The following is a 20,172-nucleotide window of genomic DNA, read 5'->3' as shown; positions in this document are numbered from 1 at the left end:
ATTTTGTATCTAGCCCAATGATGGATTTTTAGAGTGAGGAGACTCTAAATTGTTTAAAAAAGAATAATCTGAAAGTTGATTTTGCGGGAAATGGCAAAGAGAGGCTGTTTATTTTTGTCCAATGAAAAGGGTGTGAAAATAGGTGGCATTCTGTAAGATTTAAAATGATTTTAGTGAGATATATTTATTCTCAAAATCTCACCAGGGGAATAAAACTATTTGAACTCTATACATAGATGTACTTCTTAAACGAGAGCAAGTAATAATTCTATTACAGACATTATGTAATGGCCGCACCAAAAAGCCAATTTATTTTGTTTTCTCAGACAACAAAAACCAGTCTTTTTGTAAGCTTGGCTCCTTTTTTTGTGTTTAGGGGCCCAAACTTGAGTGCTGTAAATTATCAAAGTCCTGGAAAAAAAAAACACCAGAAAAAATAAAGGCTACTTTATGTTGCAGACATTATGTTATTGACATTACATTATGGACACAACGTTAGGGAAATGACATTATTGACATTATGACTGAATGACTTTTATTTTAGTTATCCTTTTGGAAGAAATAAATTTTTCTTGAAGACCAGTTTGTTCAAATTTATCACATCCAAGTTTACATTGCCTTTTTAACTAAACACTAACAACTGTAACCATAACAACAACTGTATGTTAACAGTTGCAACACCATGGTGACATGAGGAGTATAAATTTTCAAAAAGTTTAAGTCCATTTGTGAAACAAGTTTACTGAAAGACATATCATGTTAATAGTCAGTACCTTCTTTTAAAATATCTGAAGATAACAAATTAAAATATGTTTCAGAAATGTAGCTTAAAACAAGTTGCAGTACTTCAACTTTCAAAGGCCATTGCACTGATAGTGACTGTCCTTAAATTACTACAGAGAAAATTGTCAATTCATGCAGTTCAGTGCAGTGTAACTTTCCAAAATAGTGTCAAGTGGCTTATTAAGAATAGTACTCTAACAAGGAGTTTAGTACAATCCATTAGTTTAAAAATTAACGCAATGTTTAACAACTGCAATCTGCAGTTAGTTTGACTAGTTATTTGAAAACTTTTTCTTTTTGAAAATATTTAAACAGCCTCTCAATATATGAAAGACTTGGAACACTGAAATGTCCAGTGCCTTTTAGGTCTATGGAGCCATAGAAGACTTCTCTTTTGGACAATATCAATATTTCAACCTCATTATCAGTAACACTGATGGCTCTTCCAATGTAAAACTTAGTCCCATACTAGAAATCTAATCTGCACTGTATCTCAGAAAGCAAGAACCAAAAGACAGCAGAAACACTAGTTAGAGCTTGCCCAATAAAACTGAATTGTAAGGAGCATTCTCTATATGGGATACTCCACAGACCACAGTCACATGTACACACAAACTGTAGTATTAATGTTATGGTTATCAGCACAACCAGAAAAGAGAATTAACTTGTAATTGAGCCTGATTAAGAATACATTTATCAGTTCTGACAAAATCAATTATCAGTTCATTAACAAAAAAAACATTCCCTTATTCTTACCAGTGTAAAAAAAGTTTCCCAGTGTAATGTCGAGAACAAAAATTGTGTAATTTTTTTACCACAAGCTGAAAATATAACTACAGAATAAGGGAATTGATTTTAAAGAGTGACAAAGCAGCTTTGTTCTTACTGTTATTAACTGATTTTTGTCTAAATAGTCCATTCACAGGAAAATAAGTGTCAAGTGAACACATTGAATTGTAGGTTGATTTTTTTGTAAATTGTCCGCAACAGAGTTTCACACAAAAATATTGGCGGCCTCTGTTAAAGAAAGGAAAATTTTTCCTCTGCTGATAGTCAATTACCCTGTGAGGAGTGTTTGAGCAAATTATTAATTCAAAACTGTGCAAAATAAGTTGTTTAGGAAATTAGTTTCCAAAATATTGGTCTCTGAATGTAAAGTCTGTAACATGGAATTGCCCTTAACCCTTTAACTCCCAGATCAAATTTGTAATTCTCCTTACTGTCAACCATACAATTCTCATAAAGTTAGTTCAGAGAATTTAGTATTGGATCAACTAATTATCCCCAAATTGATATTTTTCTATATTTTCATCACTTGCCTGGTTGGTATTGTATTGGTATTGTAAGGAGAAATTTTGTCTTGGTCACTCATGGGAGTTAAAGGGTTAACAGTAACAAAAATTTGTGTACTGCATGGGTACTATTCAATTGGAAGATTGCTGTACGATTGGCTATGAAGGAACACTGGTATAGAAGCCCTCTGAAAATGAGGACCTGCAAGAAGATTGTCATCCAATGTGTTTGAAGTTTAATGTGATATTAATGATTCAAGTTGGTTTGAAGTACAATTTTATCTTCTTTTCATCACATATTCCACCTGCATTGTCCAACCCACTGAAAAAAATTCACATGGAACTAAATGCATCTGATAGTGAACTTTCCATGCAATTCTCCCATTTCGCATGTCAATTCCTTGTAAACAACCTGCATTTTATCACATATTTCACACACACAGGGCAAAGTCCAGATAGGCAACAACCAATCAAGGAGCCCTCTTTGAAATATTATCCTTTTCTCTTGGTGGTTGTATCTTCACCTATTTGAGACTGCAATATATCTTTGGTTAGGTTTTATTGGAGATACACCAGAGTTTCTGTATGCTTTTCGCAGTCAAATTTGGTGGAATTCTATTTTTGGAGTCACTAACTGTTGACAAATAAGTTTGATTGTTTTCTCTGTTAAAATAATGGAAATTATTCCAGATATGATTGTGCCTGATTCTCTACTTATGTGAAAGGAATTTGAGTTGGTTTGTGGAATAAACCTTAAGAGTGACCAACATCTAATTTCTCTCTACAATATGACTCCTGAATCACACACTAAGGTGATGAGAATAAAGGGTAATTGTGAAGAACAGCTCCCCTCCACCGACAGTCAGCCAACAGTCTGCTAACAGTTGGCCGACACTAAACCGACAGGCCACCGACAGGTAACCAACAGGTTAGCGACAGGTGGTGAAATAACTTTACTAGTGCATTTTTGCACTAAAAAATCCATGTAAAACTTACTACAAATGCTTAAAATTTTTCAAAATGCCACTAAAACTTAAAGGCACATGAACATTCCCTGTGCATTAAACGAAAGTGTGTTAATATTCCCCATCAAAAAGTGCAGTTAAGAATCGCCCTATAATGCTATGCGATCGTAATTTTTGGTATATTGGTACGTCATATATGTATAAATGATATATCTTTTTTTTTGATATTTTAAAATGATCCGTGATAGCGTTATCTTGACCAACTATAGTCAAGGAGCTATTTTCTGAAAAAGCCTTATTTAAAGAGTTGGTTCAACCCATCCGACAGAAAAGGTTTGACAGCTGATTCTGATAGACCAATACCTGCTTTTTTTAAGATAAGATACTATGTAGTCCCGAATTGTGGTACCCCTGACGAGATAAATGGGGTTTTATACAATGACACGGCACACAACATGGAGACGAGGCTCAAACAGAAATTGACCTCAAATTTCATCTTCTTCCACTAAAGTGCCCCAAACCCTACTAGAAAAATGATGAGCATGTACCTGCCTACAATTTAAGTGTTCACATGGTACGACAGCATGTCACGTGATTGTCACATGACTATTTTTCCGACAAAAAGCGGCCTCCTTTGTCGATCCTGACATATTTCATATCCTGCTGAGACTAGGGTAAAGGACGTATTCAGGCCTTTTATCATATCAGGAAACAAAGAGATCGTACACTTTTGAATTACATTTAAAAAAATATATTTGGAAGCGTAGAACTCCAGAAAATCGACAATATTAGTGCTGGTCTCTCCTCCATCAATGTTTACATGGAAACGAGGCTGGAATAAAAGTAACCTCAAAACAGGTGAAAATCTTTGAAAAAATGAAAGATGCTGTGAAAATATGAAAGCATTCGAATGCCGGCATTTCTATGATAGCCTATAAAAATTGTTTCTATGCATATCTGCGAACATTTTATGTTTAATTTAGTTAATTTATGACAAAAATTAAAAAACGCGGATTTACTAATATTCTGCTGTACAGAGACTGGATTCTGTTTATTGAGCTAACGACCACATGTGGAACAATAGGTATGGAAGCTTCTTGCCGTCAGTCATTCTTTGAAATTCAAAGGGAGACGACTGCGAGTGAAAGGTACTGGTAACAGCTCTTCACAATGTGAAAGCAGTAGGTATCTTTAAGTGATGTCATTTTGTAAGTCAAAAAGATACCAGTTTGCAACATGTTCTAATTTGGTTACGTGTAAACTACAACCACTGATGATAATCTGTCTTACAAACACTTAGGTCTTCTAAATTACCCCCTAAGAAATTTGCTATCTTTACCAATCTTTGTCGCATACTAAAGAATCGTTGAATCGGAATTGTAAAACATCAGTCAAAACCTTAATTTATCGGCCCGTTGTTCGGATCTGTATCGGGAGAGGTAATGATCTGATAAGTACATGTAATTTGCAGACTGACATAAAAAACAACAACTGTCACTCAGTGTCAGAGGCACTAGAATCATTGTCAGACAACAACGCTCCATTCAGAGGATTGCAGCATCCTTCATCTGCCATACATAAACAGGCCTCCGTACAAGGGAGGTTACTTTTCCTACAGGAACAACTACGTTTACATTCTGAAGTTGTGCAGCGGCATGTTGTTAGCTCCGTCATGCCTTCTGGGGCAGGACTCCTTGTCATCAGAACAGGGAATAGCTTGCCATTTTCCAGCTTCCGTCCATGTTCATCTGGCGAGGGAATGTTCTGAAGTGGAACCAAAGCTCTATTCCAAACAAAGGCTTGGAAGTTAGCCCTCTTGATATGATGAGACAAGCATTCTGAAGTCGGTGGCAGGTCTTCAAATTTCGTTGACAAAAAAGAAAATATCTAGCGTCGTCTACATTTGAAAAGTTCTTCGCAGAAGTGTAAAGGGAGCAGATAAAAGACTCAGCAGCCTTCTGCGCAGGCTCGTGTATGGCAGGATTCTGTCCTAGAGTACAGAGATCACGTTGCATCTGTTCTTTCGTCAGCAGTACCTTCCACGCCTTCTTCTTCCCTATTCCAGAGAAGGCACTTGTAGAGTCGCAACCAGTCAGTGCATGGAACGATGGAAGACATCTACAAAGAGATTCCCCCAGGGAAGCCTGAATCTCATGGACAGGTAGGTATCTCAGTCTGTCTTTGACGCCTGTTTTTAACCACAGTTCCTGGCAGTTTAAATCTGAAAAATGTGCTACTGAAAGTACGGCAACATCAGTGTCTGGTGATTGTATCACAATGCGTGGATGAGTGGCTGCAGCGTGTTTGGCATGAAGCAGAAGTCTTGTATCTGCCTCTTCATGATCCGAACGTAGATTTGGCTCAACAACTGCGGAACCACTAGTTAGACACACTGCTTTTAATCCATCCTTGAATCCTCCTCCTAGGACGACCTTCTGCCGAGGGCCTAAATATGCCGGTAAGTTCTTTGTTAACGGCTCACAGAGAAAGGCGGCTAAGTTTTGTTTGTTCTTTGGGTTTGAGATATATTTTGACCACTGCTTCGGTACTGGCGTGGATCCACTGTGGATGTTAATTTCAAACGAGCTTGATTCTCCTCTCTTGCTGCGTTCCCCTGCCTTAATTGAGACAGGCCTATATTGGTCGAAAATTAGGTCTACTCTGGTGTGACTGTTCTGATGAAATTTACTAGTGACAATGTCTTGGTATTTCTGCGATAACTGGCTAAATGTCGCAGACCTTGCTGATTTAACCATCTGAATAAGAGCCATCGCATCAATTAGACATGCTGTAGGGTGCTGTGATGAAGGCAGGCTTGATCTACACGTAACATTGTTTTCAAGTACATGCATTAGGGTGCTTTTTGTCGTCTTCCTGAGGCTGCCATCAGGATGTACAAGTGCAACTGGTATACTGCAAAGCTCATAAGAAAGAACCTCTTTGAGATCAATATCCCTGTTCCTCGCAGCAACCAGAAGGCGACCAAAAAGCTCACGATCAGCATTAACAGTTACAGTTTTATCTTTCTGTTTGCTCACTGCAACTTTCTTTGCCACAGAACTGAATGTTTTAATCTTCAGCCGCTGGATTGGATCCCAGAAATTTATTTCATTTCTCTGGATTCGCGATGAAAGAAAGGTTTCCATGCTTTTTCTGCCTAACTCTTCTGCGTTGAGAAGAATGCTTCCATCTGCACCTGGAAGAACAACACCAGTGGCAAGATTACTTAAGGTTAAGGGTATTTTCTCCTCTGAGATTTCTTCTGGAATCTGAAAAGGGTCACTGAGGAGACCACTCTTGAAGGTTTCAAACAACTTCTGTACGTCTCTCTCATCTCTGCTCACTCTTGTGGCTTCAGCCTCCTTGTGTGTCCCAATGCGGTCGCAGTTTTCTAGACCACACATCTCCTTTAGTGCATGTGTCATGGCTGCTCGCTCGTGAATGGTTAAGAACCATCGGTCTACAGCATCTTCGTTCGTACTCATTCCAACTATGCCTCCCTTTGTCTTGGTATCAAGGTTAATTGATTGTTCCAGGGCCATATCCGGCCAAACTTGCGCAAACGGTTGGTTAGAGCGGCTTACACTGTGGTTTCCAGCAATGAACTCTTGGTGAACTGCGGGGTGAGTTAACTGCAACATGTGCATGTCAGAGAGATGGACTGGAAGCCATCTGGAATAGTTGACCCTGTCCATAGAGAAAAAATGGGGAACCATTTCTGTTGTGGCGGAGAGGTGGAGTTTCCAGTTTCCGGTTCGTTCAGCTTTAACGAACTGCAGAAGCAGCAGCACCATATTAATGTATCCTTCCCAGAAACTAAAAACTTTGGACTTTTCTCTGCCTTCAGATTTGAACCGCTCAAACAGTGTCATGAGAGGATTAACACAACCTTGAAATGCTTTCCAGGCATCGTTAACGAAGCAACCCTGTCTCACTGTATTCCGACACTCCCTGCTCTGGTCAGCAACACTTTGTCTGACTCGGTCATCCATACCAACTGCTTGTCTTGACAGCCAGTCTAGGAAGGCTTTCCACAACAACCGGAAGAGCGCCTCCATGGTTAACTTGTGGGCACGAATACCTCTGTTATATGACTTGCCAAGCATCAAAACTGAGGTAGTACCAGCTGCATAAACCCCTGACTCAATCAGTAAGTCTTCCAAGCCTGACTGTGCATACTTCTTTCCAAGCAGAGAGAGAAAGTTAAGGGCAATGTGGAACCCCCCATTCTGATCACAGTGTTTTTAAATACCTCTGGGTATTTCATTTGTAGCTGCTTAGCTTTTGCGTAAAGGGCAAGATCAAAGGTAATTACAGAATCGTGCTGTCCCATTGTGTCGCATATCTTTTCGGCCAGTTTCATCAGGGTGTAAAGAGTGCTAAAGTTGCTAGACTCTGCATGGATCATTGGGTGATAGCCGATATTGGTCTTCACAGGAATGGTGGGGTGTGTGATGGCATTGAACCCACTCCAACCAGGTATAGTCTGTTCCTCTGGAGACTGTTGATTAGATGCCACGAGAGGATCAGAAAGACGAAGTAACATCCAGCAAAGGTCATCCATGCGGACAGATAGAAACCGTTGGTCGCACTGAAACCAGGTAATAACATCGTTCCCAACAAAATTAGTTAATGTAGGATGTCTGCCTCCGAAACTAACTTCCTCCATGGCAACTACATTTTGAGCAGAATCCAGTGATCGCTTCTTCTTGGAGTGGTCAGCAAGCACAATCCGTTCTGGCAGAGGACCGTACTGCTTTGGCTGATATATAGCAAGTGTTGTTGCATGCGTTGTGTTCTTGCCGTCAATGGTTTCTTCATTAATATCGTTGTTATCAGCCGCCAACTGAATGAATGCACCAGGTCTTATGTTAGTAGGGATCACAACACCACTGGCATGTGCTCTCGCTAAGCTTTCATTTGCCAAGCTGGTCTCCACTTGTTCGATCTCTTCATAGGAAGAACAGTAACCCATTCTGTTTAAAAGTGTTATCAGTTGTTTGGAACCAGTTAAGTGCTTGATGGTCATAGCGAGACCTACGTGCTTGGGCAACTTTACTCTGGCATGTGATGCACAATGAATAAGATCCTGCCCAGCCATTACAATCTTCCGCTCATCGGTTGTACTCCTTGCACTAGAAGGTGAGTCGTCGCTGTACTGTTCTCCAGTAACAATCCACCTGATAAGCCAATAAAGGCTCTTGGGAAAAAGAGATTTTGCAGTATCCAAGTGTAAATCTCGGATGTCAAGTGGGTTGATGTTAATGCCCTCACATCTCAGCATCTCCCGCCTGATAATGGAAGCTATAGTGTAGATGTCTAGGAAACTGAAAGTTTCTGACTCTGGCTTATCCATGCTGATAGAGTTTGTTTCGTCACGTAATGGACAAGTGCTTGCAGCATTTATGATATCAATTAAGGAGATGGAGCTGCTGAAAACAATTTCCGGTCTGGATTGTTGAGGTGACTGATGGAAAACAAGACGTTCCTTAAAATGAGCCATCAATCGTGCTTTCAGCTTCTGCTTTGTGTAGCTACCTGCATCAATTCCTATCTTTTCCAGCTCCTTCTTGAACATTGCCAGCAAAACATTCATGTCGTAGGCTTTTCCTTCCTCAATTTCGGGGGTTATGACCTTCAGTAACTGATTGAAGGCTTGATCAAAAGTGCTTTCCTCTCTTGTGGATGTAGCGACGTTCTGTTTCCTCTTGATATTAACCTTGCTGATATAGCAGGCATGACACGCTTTGTGGTATTTTCCTTCCGCTGCAATAAGATCATAGCTAACCGACCGAAGTATGGATAACAGTTCATGGTCTCCTCTTGCCTCTGCAGATTCCTTTATACTGTTGCATGCTTCAAAGGTGGCGATGTTTATAAGCTGTCGGTCCTTTTTTCTTGTTGCATTTTTGCAGAAAAGACACTTTGACCAATTAAACACCATGCGTCGCTCTTTAGATTCTGCTTGAACATCACTTGAGGATTGTACTCCATAATACCGTAAATTCTGTTTGCTGGTATATGTTTCGTAACACGATGAATGCCACAAAATATCTTTCCCGGCTACATTATGGAGATCGTCAGCTGACAAACGATGCGAGATTTCATCTTGCCGAACTTCAAGAGCAGATATGACTTTCTGTATTGAAGAGAGTTTTCCAGAGCGAAGGACGTCACTGTTACTCTGGCAAAAAATGCACTTATCGAAAGAAGTTTTCTTTGCTCTCTTTGCTGGCATGGGAAAAAGCTGCCAACCATCCTTTTCCTCCATGTCGTCTACAGCATTTGTGAGACTTATTACCTGTGCAGATAATTTATTTCCAGACGTTTTCACTTTTAAATCGGCTTTTACAAAAAATACATCAGAATTACGTATCTGACGGAGTTTTAAAATAAAAAAGAGCTCTGTCTAAAACTCCTGCTGATAACCTCAACACATTGCTAAAACATGTTTTTTAAAGGAAGGAATATGATCGAGTAGGAAAGGAAATACAAATGATGATATTACTAGCAGGTGCAATAGCGATGTTCTAGAGTCTCAGCGCATGAATTTTGAGAAAAACGAGAGCAAACAAGTCGCCGTAATACAGTTAAGATATCAAACCTTATCTATCTTGAACTCTTTGATGGCCGTTTACATCTACAATCGCATACAAAACTCCGTTTACAAATCTGATTCTGAGGATCCAAAATGGCGGTCTGAAAATAAGGCCTGGATACTAATTTGCCATGGCTTGAACCATTCCTTATCTTTCAGAGAAGACAAGGCATTCATTGTTCCTAAAGCAACCATAACCACTAAAGCAACCATAACCACTAAAGCTCACTACTTTAAACCACACCAGACAGAGATCAAGGATATTTAAGGCGATATATAGCCTTTATAGAACGTTTTGTTGAAAAAAATATTGAATATTTTAAACTTTGAAATAACACTGCAGTCTACTGATATTCATAAAATCTGAATTTATATAAGAAAAATATTCATTAAAATTATATTCTTGTGATATTACTTTGAGGGTGCTTTTATTCCAGCCTCGTTTCCATGTAAACAGTGACGGAAGAGAGACCAGCACTAACATTGTCGATTTTCTGGAGTTCTACGCTTCCAAATGTTTTTTTTTAATGTAATTCGAAAGTACACGACTTCTTTGCATCCTCATATGATGAAAAGCCTGAATAAGTCTTTTACCCTAGTCTCAGCAGGATTTGAAATATGTCAGGATCGACAAAAGAGGCTGCTTTTTGACGAAAAAAATAGTCATGTGATAATCACGTGACATGCTGTCGTATCATGTGAACACTCATATTGTAGGCAGGTGCATGCTCATCACTTTTCCAGAAAGGTTTGGGGCACTTTAGCGGAAGAAGATGAAATTTGAGGTCAATTTCTGTTTGAGCCTCGTCTCTATGCTAAGTGCCATGTCATGGTATAAAGCCCCATTTATCTCGTCAGGGGTACCACAATTCGGGACTACATAGTATCTTATCTTAAAGAGCAGGTATTGGTCTATCAGAATCAGCTGTCAAACCTTTTCTGTCGGGTGGGTTGAACGAAACCATTTTTTGTTGGGTCTGGCTCCTTGACTACTACAGGTATTCTTCTTGTTTGCTTGTTTTTTCAAGAAAGATTTTATCATTGTAGTTCTAATATGTGTCACTTTGAGTCTTTTACAGGTTGCGTGCTTTGTACTTTTCCCGTTATAGAAAGCTTTTGTATTTCCAAGTGTATATTAAAAAAAAACCTTTTTGTGCGATTCTTGTCAATTTTGGTCTGCTTATTAATCCAATCACATTATAATTTGATTTGCACATACTGCATTACATCATGTTGCATATGTTGCTTAAAACTGTGCAATTATTTTGAATTTCAACTACTCCAAACTAATTCAACTACTCCTAATCAAAACGAAACGAACGACAAAATATATGTTGGTGTCATAACCTTTATTGCATTTGGTGGCTCCAAAAGGATCCTTTTTTTTTTCTTTTTTTTTTTTTTTAAGCGGCTCAGTTGAGCGGGTAGAATTCTGCTATGTCTGATAGCATGTTCCCGAATTATTCACCTGAGTAGACTTTTTGCCAGTTGAACTCATCAAGATAGGAAGGAAGTTTGGAGGTTCCAATCATCGCCTTCAACTTTCTCTTCACCTGACTCCAGACTCCCTCGATAGTGTTTGTGTGGGCTCGTGTATAAGGATCGACAAAGTTCTCCGAGTGGTTGACCATGAGGTGGATGTAGCCCAGGTTGTTGAGGTTGAAGTAAGGGGAAAACTTGTCAGAAATAATCATGGTTCCAAGTGTTACAAAGTGTTGTATTAGTCCGCTTACTAAAGTTTCTCTGGTACGGTTTGGTACTCGGAAGACAAGACTCCTGCCACTTCCTCTTTCAACCATGCCAAAAACCCACGTGCCTCTAGAAATGCACCCTCAGTTGTACTTGCACTTGTGGCCAAACATTGATTCATTGATTTCTACAGTCTTTCCTCGGCTGCCTAACTTGATATCGCCATACTGGATTTTCAAAGAGCAGATATCTCTGAGTTTCTGGAGTGATGTGATGACAGTATGGAGTGATAAACCCATTAGGAGAGACACTTTATTGCTGGACTCTTCTATGGACCAAAGGAAGATGATGAACAGCCACTGCACTAGCGGAAGCTTAGAATTTCGAAAGTGCCCAATAAGAAATAAGTTAAGTCAGTATTCATATGCAAAAACATGCTTGACCAACAAACAATCAAGTATTCGCTTATATTCTCATTAATATTCCTTAATGTTTCTATTGACCAACCACGTTTCTGTAAGAGTTTCACATGCCCTATTCATTTGACCCACGGGAGAGTATAAAAGCCTTTGTGAAGAGAAATACAATCATTATGTATTTATTCGCAAACAAGAAACAATGTCTCAGCGACTTTTGAAATGTACTATCTGCGGCGGCGACCACTCGATTTTTCATTGTATCAACAAGTGTGGTGTCTGTTCTGGTGATAACTGGCAATGTTCTTGTCCAGCTCAGCCACCTCAAAAAAAGAAGAGGAAGGCCCCCTGGAGCAATCAACAGCCTGAAGATAAGCCAAGCTACCAAGAGCTTAAAAAAAAGTATGACGCTTTGGTGAAAGACCACGAGAGGGTGGGCCAGTCCTTCCAAAACCAATGACGGCAGAATCAAGAACTTGCTGCCGAGTTGGAATACTTTTAAATACGTTTAGTTCTCACTAAAAATGTTTTTTTTAAGGCAATTATACCCACTTTAGTTTTCCCTCACTCTGTGTTTTGCTATAAGGAAATATATAAAGATGGTAGAGGCTGGGGTTGGTGAAACAGTATATAATGATAAACTAGGTGTTTTCAATGTTGATCTTAAATTATGACTCAAACAACCAATAGTGACATAGTGACATGGTATGTCAGTTAATCGCATGTTGATTTGACCTGTTTTCAAGTTGCCATTAAAAGTAACACCATGAATTGCTCTTTGTACTTTTCCTCTCAGGTACTTCACCCTCCACCTTACTGTCCACTTCTGGTCAGAAAAGACAACTGGAAGTAAGGCACAGCACTGTGAAACTTCAGGAAAAGAAAGGTGAGTGAAAAGAGACCTTGAAGCTAAGGAAAGGTAAAGAGGAAGCTCAGTTTGAATTAATTTCTTAAGTGAATATGTTTATTATGTTCAGCTATGATGTCAAGTGTAAAGAAGTGTGCTTTTGGGATTAAACAGTTAAGGTTGTAAGGGTCTGTAGGGTAAAACTAAACTGATAATTATTTGAAATACTCTTAGTTCTTCATTAAAAAGATTAATTTGAAAGAAATTGAAACCCAATTAATTTTTTCCTCAAGGAATGTTAAGATCAGTGGCTGGAGATGGTAAAGCAGGTTTAATAATAATAAAATGATAATAATTATAATCATAATCATAATCATAATAGTATATAATAGTTTAATGAAGGTTTTTTCCAACCTTAATAATAAATTATGTATTGAAAAACTGACATTGGTGATGTATTTTGGATAAGTCTCATGCACTTATATACATATGGTCACATGTTGGTTTGCTGTGTTAATTATTATTTCTCAAAGAAAAGTAACCCCATGAATACATATATTGCTGTAAATAATGTAAAATAATGTAAATTATTCCAGATATGATTGTGCCTGATTCTCTACTTATGTGAAAGGAATTTGAGTTTGTTTGTGGATTAAACCCTTTAAACCCTAAGAGTGACCAGCATCTAATTTCTCCCTACAATATCACTCCTGAATCACACATTAAGGTGATGAGAATAAAGGACATGGTCAACAGAGAAGTAAACTTTTGATTGGCAAACAAATTCTCCTTTTCAGTACACTAGGAAATGTATAAGGAGCAGTGTGGAGAATATGCAGACTGATGTTAGGATGTAAAGGGTTAAGACAATATAAATGAGATATATATGTGAATATCGAATAGATGTTTTGAACCCCTTTTTAAAATCTATCTTTAACTACAAGTTGGTAATTGTTTGTTTCTAACTATTTATCAGTAGAAATGATAATATCTCTCTGTAGAACTTTATTTTTAGGCATGTTGCCTCTTCCTGGATCTTCCACCTTTGATCCTGAAGAAGAACTAGAAGAGCCAAGTATGAAACTCCAAAGAATGGAAGGTGAATAAATGATGCTGTTAAATTAAATTTCATGGTAAAACTAATCTAAGAATACTTTTAAATACATTTAGTTCTCATTAAAAATGTTTTTTTAAGGCAGCTATACTCAATTTAGTTTTCCCTCACTCTGTGTTTTGCTATAAGAGAATATTGAGATGGTAGAGGCTGGGGTTGGTGAAACAGTATATAATGGTAAACTTGGTGTTTTCAATGTTGATCTTAAATTATGACTCAAACAACTGACGGTGACGTCGTGACACGGTATGTCAGTTAATCACAGGTTGGTCTGACCTGTTTTCATGTCGCTATTAAAAGTAACACCATGAATTGCTCTTTGTACTTTTCCTCTCAGGTACTTCACCCTCCACCTTACTGTCCACTTCTGGTCAGAAAAGACAACTGGAAGTAAGGCACAGCACTGTGAAACTTCAGGAAAGGAAAGGTGAGTGAAAAGAGACCCTGAAGCTAAGGATTAGTCAAAATTAAAATTCTTAGGTGATAATTAGAATATTCTTAAATTCTTTTAACAGTTATGTCAGTTGTTACTTTTCCAAGCACAGTCAACTGCTGTTGCTGCAGACACCATGGGGGGTGGGGGGTGATGTAGTGTCTGCAATAGCGAGAGTCCGTAATAAAAGGGTACGATAGAAATTCAAATGTTTGCACCCAACTGAAGAATGGTTTCTTTGTTTTCCTTTATCATAAAGTTGCTTTATATTATGTGAGTCAGGATTTTGGATGAAGTATTTAAGTGTCTGCTATGGCGAGAGATAAAATAAGTAAAACTTTATAGCAACAGCAAGAGTCCGTTTCATATGGAGTTTATTTCAGTCATTTCTTTACACGTTTCCCCAGGGGTTGGCTCCTGTCCATTGTGGCAAGGTGTCTGTAATAGCGAGGTGTCCACAGGGTGAGAGTCAGCTAAAGATTAATCCAAATTTGGCATTGTCTCATTCTCTAATTTAGCTAAAGATGATAATGAGTCGGCGTGTGGTAAAATACATAATAGTTGCTCTAAATTATAAATGTATTATGTTATTATGGTTGTTGTGAACAGTGACCATTATGTGAAAAATGTTCGAAGAATTATCTCATACAATAATGTGGCATCAATTATTTAATATAATTGTACACATTTCCTCTTATCGCAACAAAACATCTGAAGAGAGGCTGTGAATTAATGCTAATCTCTCTCTGCCTCTTTTACCCTTAGGTACGTCACCCCTCATTGTAGTACCCATCACTGGTCATGAAAAAAAATTAGAAGAGCCTTCGGGAAGGAAAGGTGAACAGAATAATCAGTTTGAATTTTTTTTGAAGTTAATGTAATTTAAATATGGTGCTCATTGGGTTAAGGTAACGAATTCGATCCTACCGATGCGAAGTCCATGGCATTCATAAATCCTGTAATGAAATTAATGTACTTTACACTTGTCACCACTGTATCGGATCGATTAGGGTTTTAATAACTGGGATGTGAAGATGTATCTGTTTTGACAGTTTTACATGCGGTTTTCAGTTTTGATCGAATTTTTTTTCGGTTTTGGATGATTTTTGCTACGGTTTTGCGGTTTCTAATAGGCCCCAATGCCCCCCCTCGAAGAGAAATCTAAAATCACCGCCATTTTGAGAGCAAAATACTAGGACCTAGGTCTTCACCAAAAAAACCGGCTACTTTAGGAGCCACCAAGTTCGAAAAAGTCAATGTCCAACGTAATAAAATCGCAGTGGTTTAGGTTATAAAAATGTAAAAACTCGACGACGGGTGTCGGTTTAGAATATTAAAGTGTCCTTACGGAAAAATATAGGAAATGTTCATTTAATGTTCAGTAAGGATAAGTAATTGGGTTCCAATAACACGACTAACAAGATGGCAGCCAAAAGAAAATCGAGAGTGAAAGTTTTCCAAAGAGGACGCGTCGGTAGGATCAGATTCTTTACCTTTACCCGTTCTTCGGGTTGATTAAATTTTTTTCACCCACATGACTGGTGAGAACCATGTTACACTCTTTGACCTTTTGAAAATTTTGCTGTTGCTGTCACATGGCCAGGCATCTGTATAGCGGGGGTTTTCTGTCAACAAAGAGATTGAAGTAGAGAACTTGCTAGAGCACCCTTTGGTAGCTCAACGTACCATTTGTGATGACGTAAAAGCAGTTGGTGGAGTTCTCAGGTTTCCAGAGTGAGATCATGAACCGAAGGCTCCAGTTTAAATAAAACTACTTGTTGTAGTGATAACTACTTATGTGATGAACGTTTGAAGAATCATTGCAGCGCTATGATATTCAATTGATACAAAGTATGACGAAAAAAATTTCCTATTAGATGAAGCTAATGATTCTTGTTCCTGTCTGGGAAATGAGCCCTCCAGACACAATAAATACATAGATGTCAAAGTTGTCATGGTAGCATCCCTGTTGTTAATGTCAAATTTATGGCAAGGCATGAATGCTTAATATCTCTATTTGTAGCGTAACTTTGGTTTTATAGGAAATGTAGAAAAAAGAAAAATACCCGCATAATTTACAGATGTTAAAAATGGTGTAGGAAGGATGGATAGCGCTATCCACTCAGCATCCGGTGCGAAATGAATTCTAGGCCAGATAACCTCATATCGGCTCCAAACTTTTCTTCAGTAATTTTTTCAGTACTTTGATACGCTTTTTGTGTTTTTTGACGTAGGATGATCTTTTTTATTTCAGGAAAGATGGCCTCAGCAGTGGCCCCATCGTTTCGTTCAACAAAAGAGACATCTAATTACGCCCAGTTATGCAGGCTTTTGGTGGATGTCAGTGCACATATCTTTAGAGAGACTTTTGATAAGAGGCGTCCACCAGGAGAACTGATCGCAGTTTTGTCAAGTCCCCCAGTTCGTGAAGTCTTACAATCACTTCGAAGGAAACGAATTCTTAGTCGTTCTCAGTGGACGGAACTATATCCTACCATCAAATCTGCAGTTTCATCAACGCGTTTCGATATCCCTCTATTGATGGTTTTGCTGAGGAACATATGCGGTCTTGTTCGCCCAACTAACGGCTGGGACACACTTCCTCCTGCGGCAGACACAACCCTTGAGGCAGATATCGTTCGCATCAAGTGCTACAGAAACACAGTGTATGGTCATGCCAGCGAGGCCTTCATAGATGACCCAACATTCAATCAATACTGGCAGGACATCCAAGATGCATTGGTGAGACTGGGAGGAGCTGGTTACCAAAGTGCTATCCATGATCTGAAAGATGAAAACATGAATCCTGATTTCGAAGTACACTATAAAGAGCTTTTTAAGCAGTGCATCGAGGATGAAGTCAGCATCAAAGAAACAATGGATGAAATTGGTGGAAGCCCGGATGAATTAAAGGAAGCAGTCGTTAATCCTAAAAAGAGAGCAGGAGACAAAGGTATTGTGTATTAACAGTAAAATCTGTGCAACTGCCTTTTGATCTTTCCTGAGAGGAGAAACTTGAAGAGGAAGATTGAAGGGCCTCTCGTCACAGGGTAATACGCAATTCAACAATCAGTTCATGTCAGTAACATAAAATGCCTACTTTAAAAGTAGCTCAAACTCGGAGAAATATCTTCCATTGGAATGACCCCTTTCTTGCGACCCAAAATTGGAAAAAGACCAGGTGTTGTCTTTTCCATGCTTTTTTTCGGGTGATGAGCGAGTTATTTTTTTTCTTTGTGCGAGAAGTACAGAGAACTCGTAGTTGAAATAGATTCCCTATATTTACCTAGTCGGATTCGTCGAAAGAAAGAGTCGGAAATAAAGCTTAAACTCTTAATGAACTGTCGATGACAAGACGCATTCTCTCCTGCAACTGTACTAAGGCCTTACTCAGCCTCTAGCGTAAAACGAAAAAATTGTGTTTTCGGGGTCAACATTAGTTCCTCCCGAACCATAAATTCCTGGATCCGAATATTTTGCGGATCTCTATTTGTATTTGCTGGCTTCGATCGTACAATGTCTGCATTTTTTCAAGCATTCTATAACTACATGTAAACTGACACCTCTGTCGATTGAGTGTTGCCGGTGTTGAACTGCGTGACTTACAGAATGACCCAGCAATACTTTTACCAGTAGGCTTCCTGCAAATTTTATGTTGATGAAAAAACCCGAAGTCATAGCCAGTTGTTTTCGTTGGTAATGACGATAAATCTGAAAGGAAAGTGAGATGCAAAGGTCTGAATTTTTAATAATAATAATAATAATTTATTTCTTATAGAGCGCTATTTACAATGACAGATCAATAGCGCTTTACAATTAGTGTCTCTAAATATTAAAATCTCAACTAATTCCAAAAATATTAACATATTACAGTTAACTTGGCTATATAAAATTCATAACTTTACTACTATTGAAGAATTGCCTGAAAAGAAAAGTCTTAATTGAATTCTTAAAATTTCTACAGATTCAATATTGCGTTATTGCAATGGTAGCTCATTCCATAGATGCGGTGCAGCCGCCTGAAATGCACGTTCACCCAGGGTTGCCAGCATTTTACCTCTTGGTGGCTCTAATAAAATACCTGAGTTAGATCTAAGATTGTACGAGGACTTGTGTTTGATAACCAAAAGATTGCTAATATATGCGGGTGCGAGGCCGTGAATGGCTTTAAAAGCCAATAATAGAATCTTAAAATGTATACGCGCTGGCACAGGTAACCAGTGTAACTCATAGAGTGCTGGAGTGATGTGAGAATATTTCCCGATATCCATAATTAATCTAGCGGCAGCATTTTGCACGCGTTGTAACTTAGCTATTTGCTCTTTGGGAAGGCCACACCATAAAGCATTACAGTAATCTAACCTGCTCGTGATGAATGCGTGTACCAGGGTGAGTAAGCTGTCTCTCGATAAATACTTCTTTATGCGTCTAATATTATGTAAGTAGAAGAAGCCCGCCTTACATGCATCAGTGGTATGGTGGCGCATATTCAGGTTTGGATCAAGCCAGCTTCCAAGGTTCTTAACTTGGTAGCTAGGTTTTCTCTCTGAACCACCTACTTTAATATTCATAGCCTACAATTTGTTAAGCTGCTGGCGAGTTCCAATAATAATAAACTCAGTCTTATCGTCATTAAGAAAGAGTCTGTCGTGGATCAGCCAGCGCCTGATCTTCTCAATACAACATTCCATCGCACGTACTGCATCTTCCTGGGATGTGTTAATAATAGGTTTGAAACTCAGATAAATCTGTGTGTCGTCGGCATAGCAATGCACGTGTGGGAGATGATCCTCAACTACCCTGAATAGCTTGGATACATAGATGAGAAAAAGCAGGGGGCCCAGACATGACCCTTGTGGAACACCACACTCCAGACTAAAGCGCTCTGAAAGAGATCCGTCAATGGAGACTCGCTGACCTCTTTTCGCCAGATACGACCTGAACCATTCCAAGGCCAATCCGCATATCCCAAGCTCCTCATTCAGACGAGTGAGGAGGATGTTATGATTAACCGTGTCGAAAGCGGCGCTAAGATCGAGCGTGACCAGCAAGGTGACTTCTTGAGTGTTCATTTTCATGAGAATATCGTTCGTGACTCTGACAAGAGCCGTTTCCGTGCTATGATTTTTACGATGTGCAGACTGAAACTCAACTTTTTTGTAGCCTAATACCTGCTGTACCCTCTCCTGAAGTCTTTGTCGAAATTTTGCAAGGTCCCTGGTTATCTTCAACCTTGTTCAGTCAGTTTCAACCTCTGAAGTTAAATTATTGTCATCCGCCTCTTTGTCCTCATTCATACTTACAGAGGGGGACCTCTTCAGTGAACCAGTTTTTGTCAGGGCAGATAGTCACCTGAAGTATCAAGTGATCTGCTGCTCTATCAACCAGTCAGTCTTAGACAACAATTCTGGTCGGTGTCGCTCCTCAAAACTCTTTATTTGGGAAGCCAAATTAAAGGCGATTGTCATAGTGGTTTCCTCCCCTATCCAGCACACATCTAGGAGATAATTATTTGCTTTCTGAGAAAAGGTAGCTGCTTTTCGTGTTTTTCAAAGGGCCCACCCAAAGCCCCCCTGGCTAGTAAGGAACTGTTTGTAAGAATTTTTGCCTGAGGTCCGACCTTGAACATAGCCACCCCTACAGAATGGCGAGCCTCCCTCCATTTCCTCCTCATCTCATTCTTTTGTCAGCTTCACTTTGTGTTTGCCTATGTCAAGGTACTTTTTGGAAGGCAGTGAATCACTGAAACGTTTTAATACACCCTTCCTCTTGACATGAGTATCTCGCTTTCTTGTTCTGTCCGTGACTGATTGGGTATTTCTCGTGATGGCCTAAGGTCAGAGATCTATGCACATTACTGATAATCACCTGCATCTATGACTAGTTTGCTGGAGGTTTCTGGTGTGATGAGCCTTAAAAGAGGCCCCGAGGTGATCCAAACTGTGCCAGCTGGTCTGCGCTATAACCTTGTCGCAGTTCCAAAGTCTGAGGGAGGATCACCCGCCTCCAAACTGTTTTTGTGAGTGCCTCTACAG

At 39.1% G+C, this 20,172-nt stretch overlaps 1 protein-coding gene and 2 pseudogenes across 3 annotated transcripts in view; 1 reads left to right on the top strand and 2 right to left on the bottom strand.

Annotated features, from left to right (window-relative positions):
• Positions 1-20,172, top strand: part of LOC131790995 (uncharacterized) — a 36,487-nt gene that overhangs the window by 2,719 nt on the left and 13,596 nt on the right. For all 3 annotated transcript variants that reach the window (XM_066170783.1, XM_066170782.1, XM_066170781.1), the window contains 5 exons: positions 12,540-12,629; positions 13,606-13,689; positions 14,042-14,131; positions 14,903-14,974; positions 16,392-17,090. In XM_066170783.1, coding sequence (XP_066026880.1) covers positions 12,540-12,629; positions 13,606-13,689; positions 14,042-14,131; positions 14,903-14,974; positions 16,392-17,090 — 1,035 coding nt within the window. The remainder of the gene's footprint in view (positions 1-12,539; positions 12,630-13,605; positions 13,690-14,041; positions 14,132-14,902; positions 14,975-16,391; positions 17,091-20,172) is intronic.
• LOC136282796 (uncharacterized) lies at positions 4,593-9,311 on the bottom strand (annotated as a pseudogene).
• On the bottom strand, positions 11,051-11,707 carry LOC136282795 (uncharacterized; annotated as a pseudogene).

This window comes from Pocillopora verrucosa, chromosome 8 (genome assembly GCF_036669915.1).
Source record: "Pocillopora verrucosa isolate sample1 chromosome 8, ASM3666991v2, whole genome shotgun sequence".
Classification (NCBI taxonomy): Eukaryota; Metazoa; Cnidaria; class Anthozoa; order Scleractinia; family Pocilloporidae; genus Pocillopora; species Pocillopora verrucosa.
This window is presented reverse-complemented; position numbering and strand designations above follow the sequence as displayed.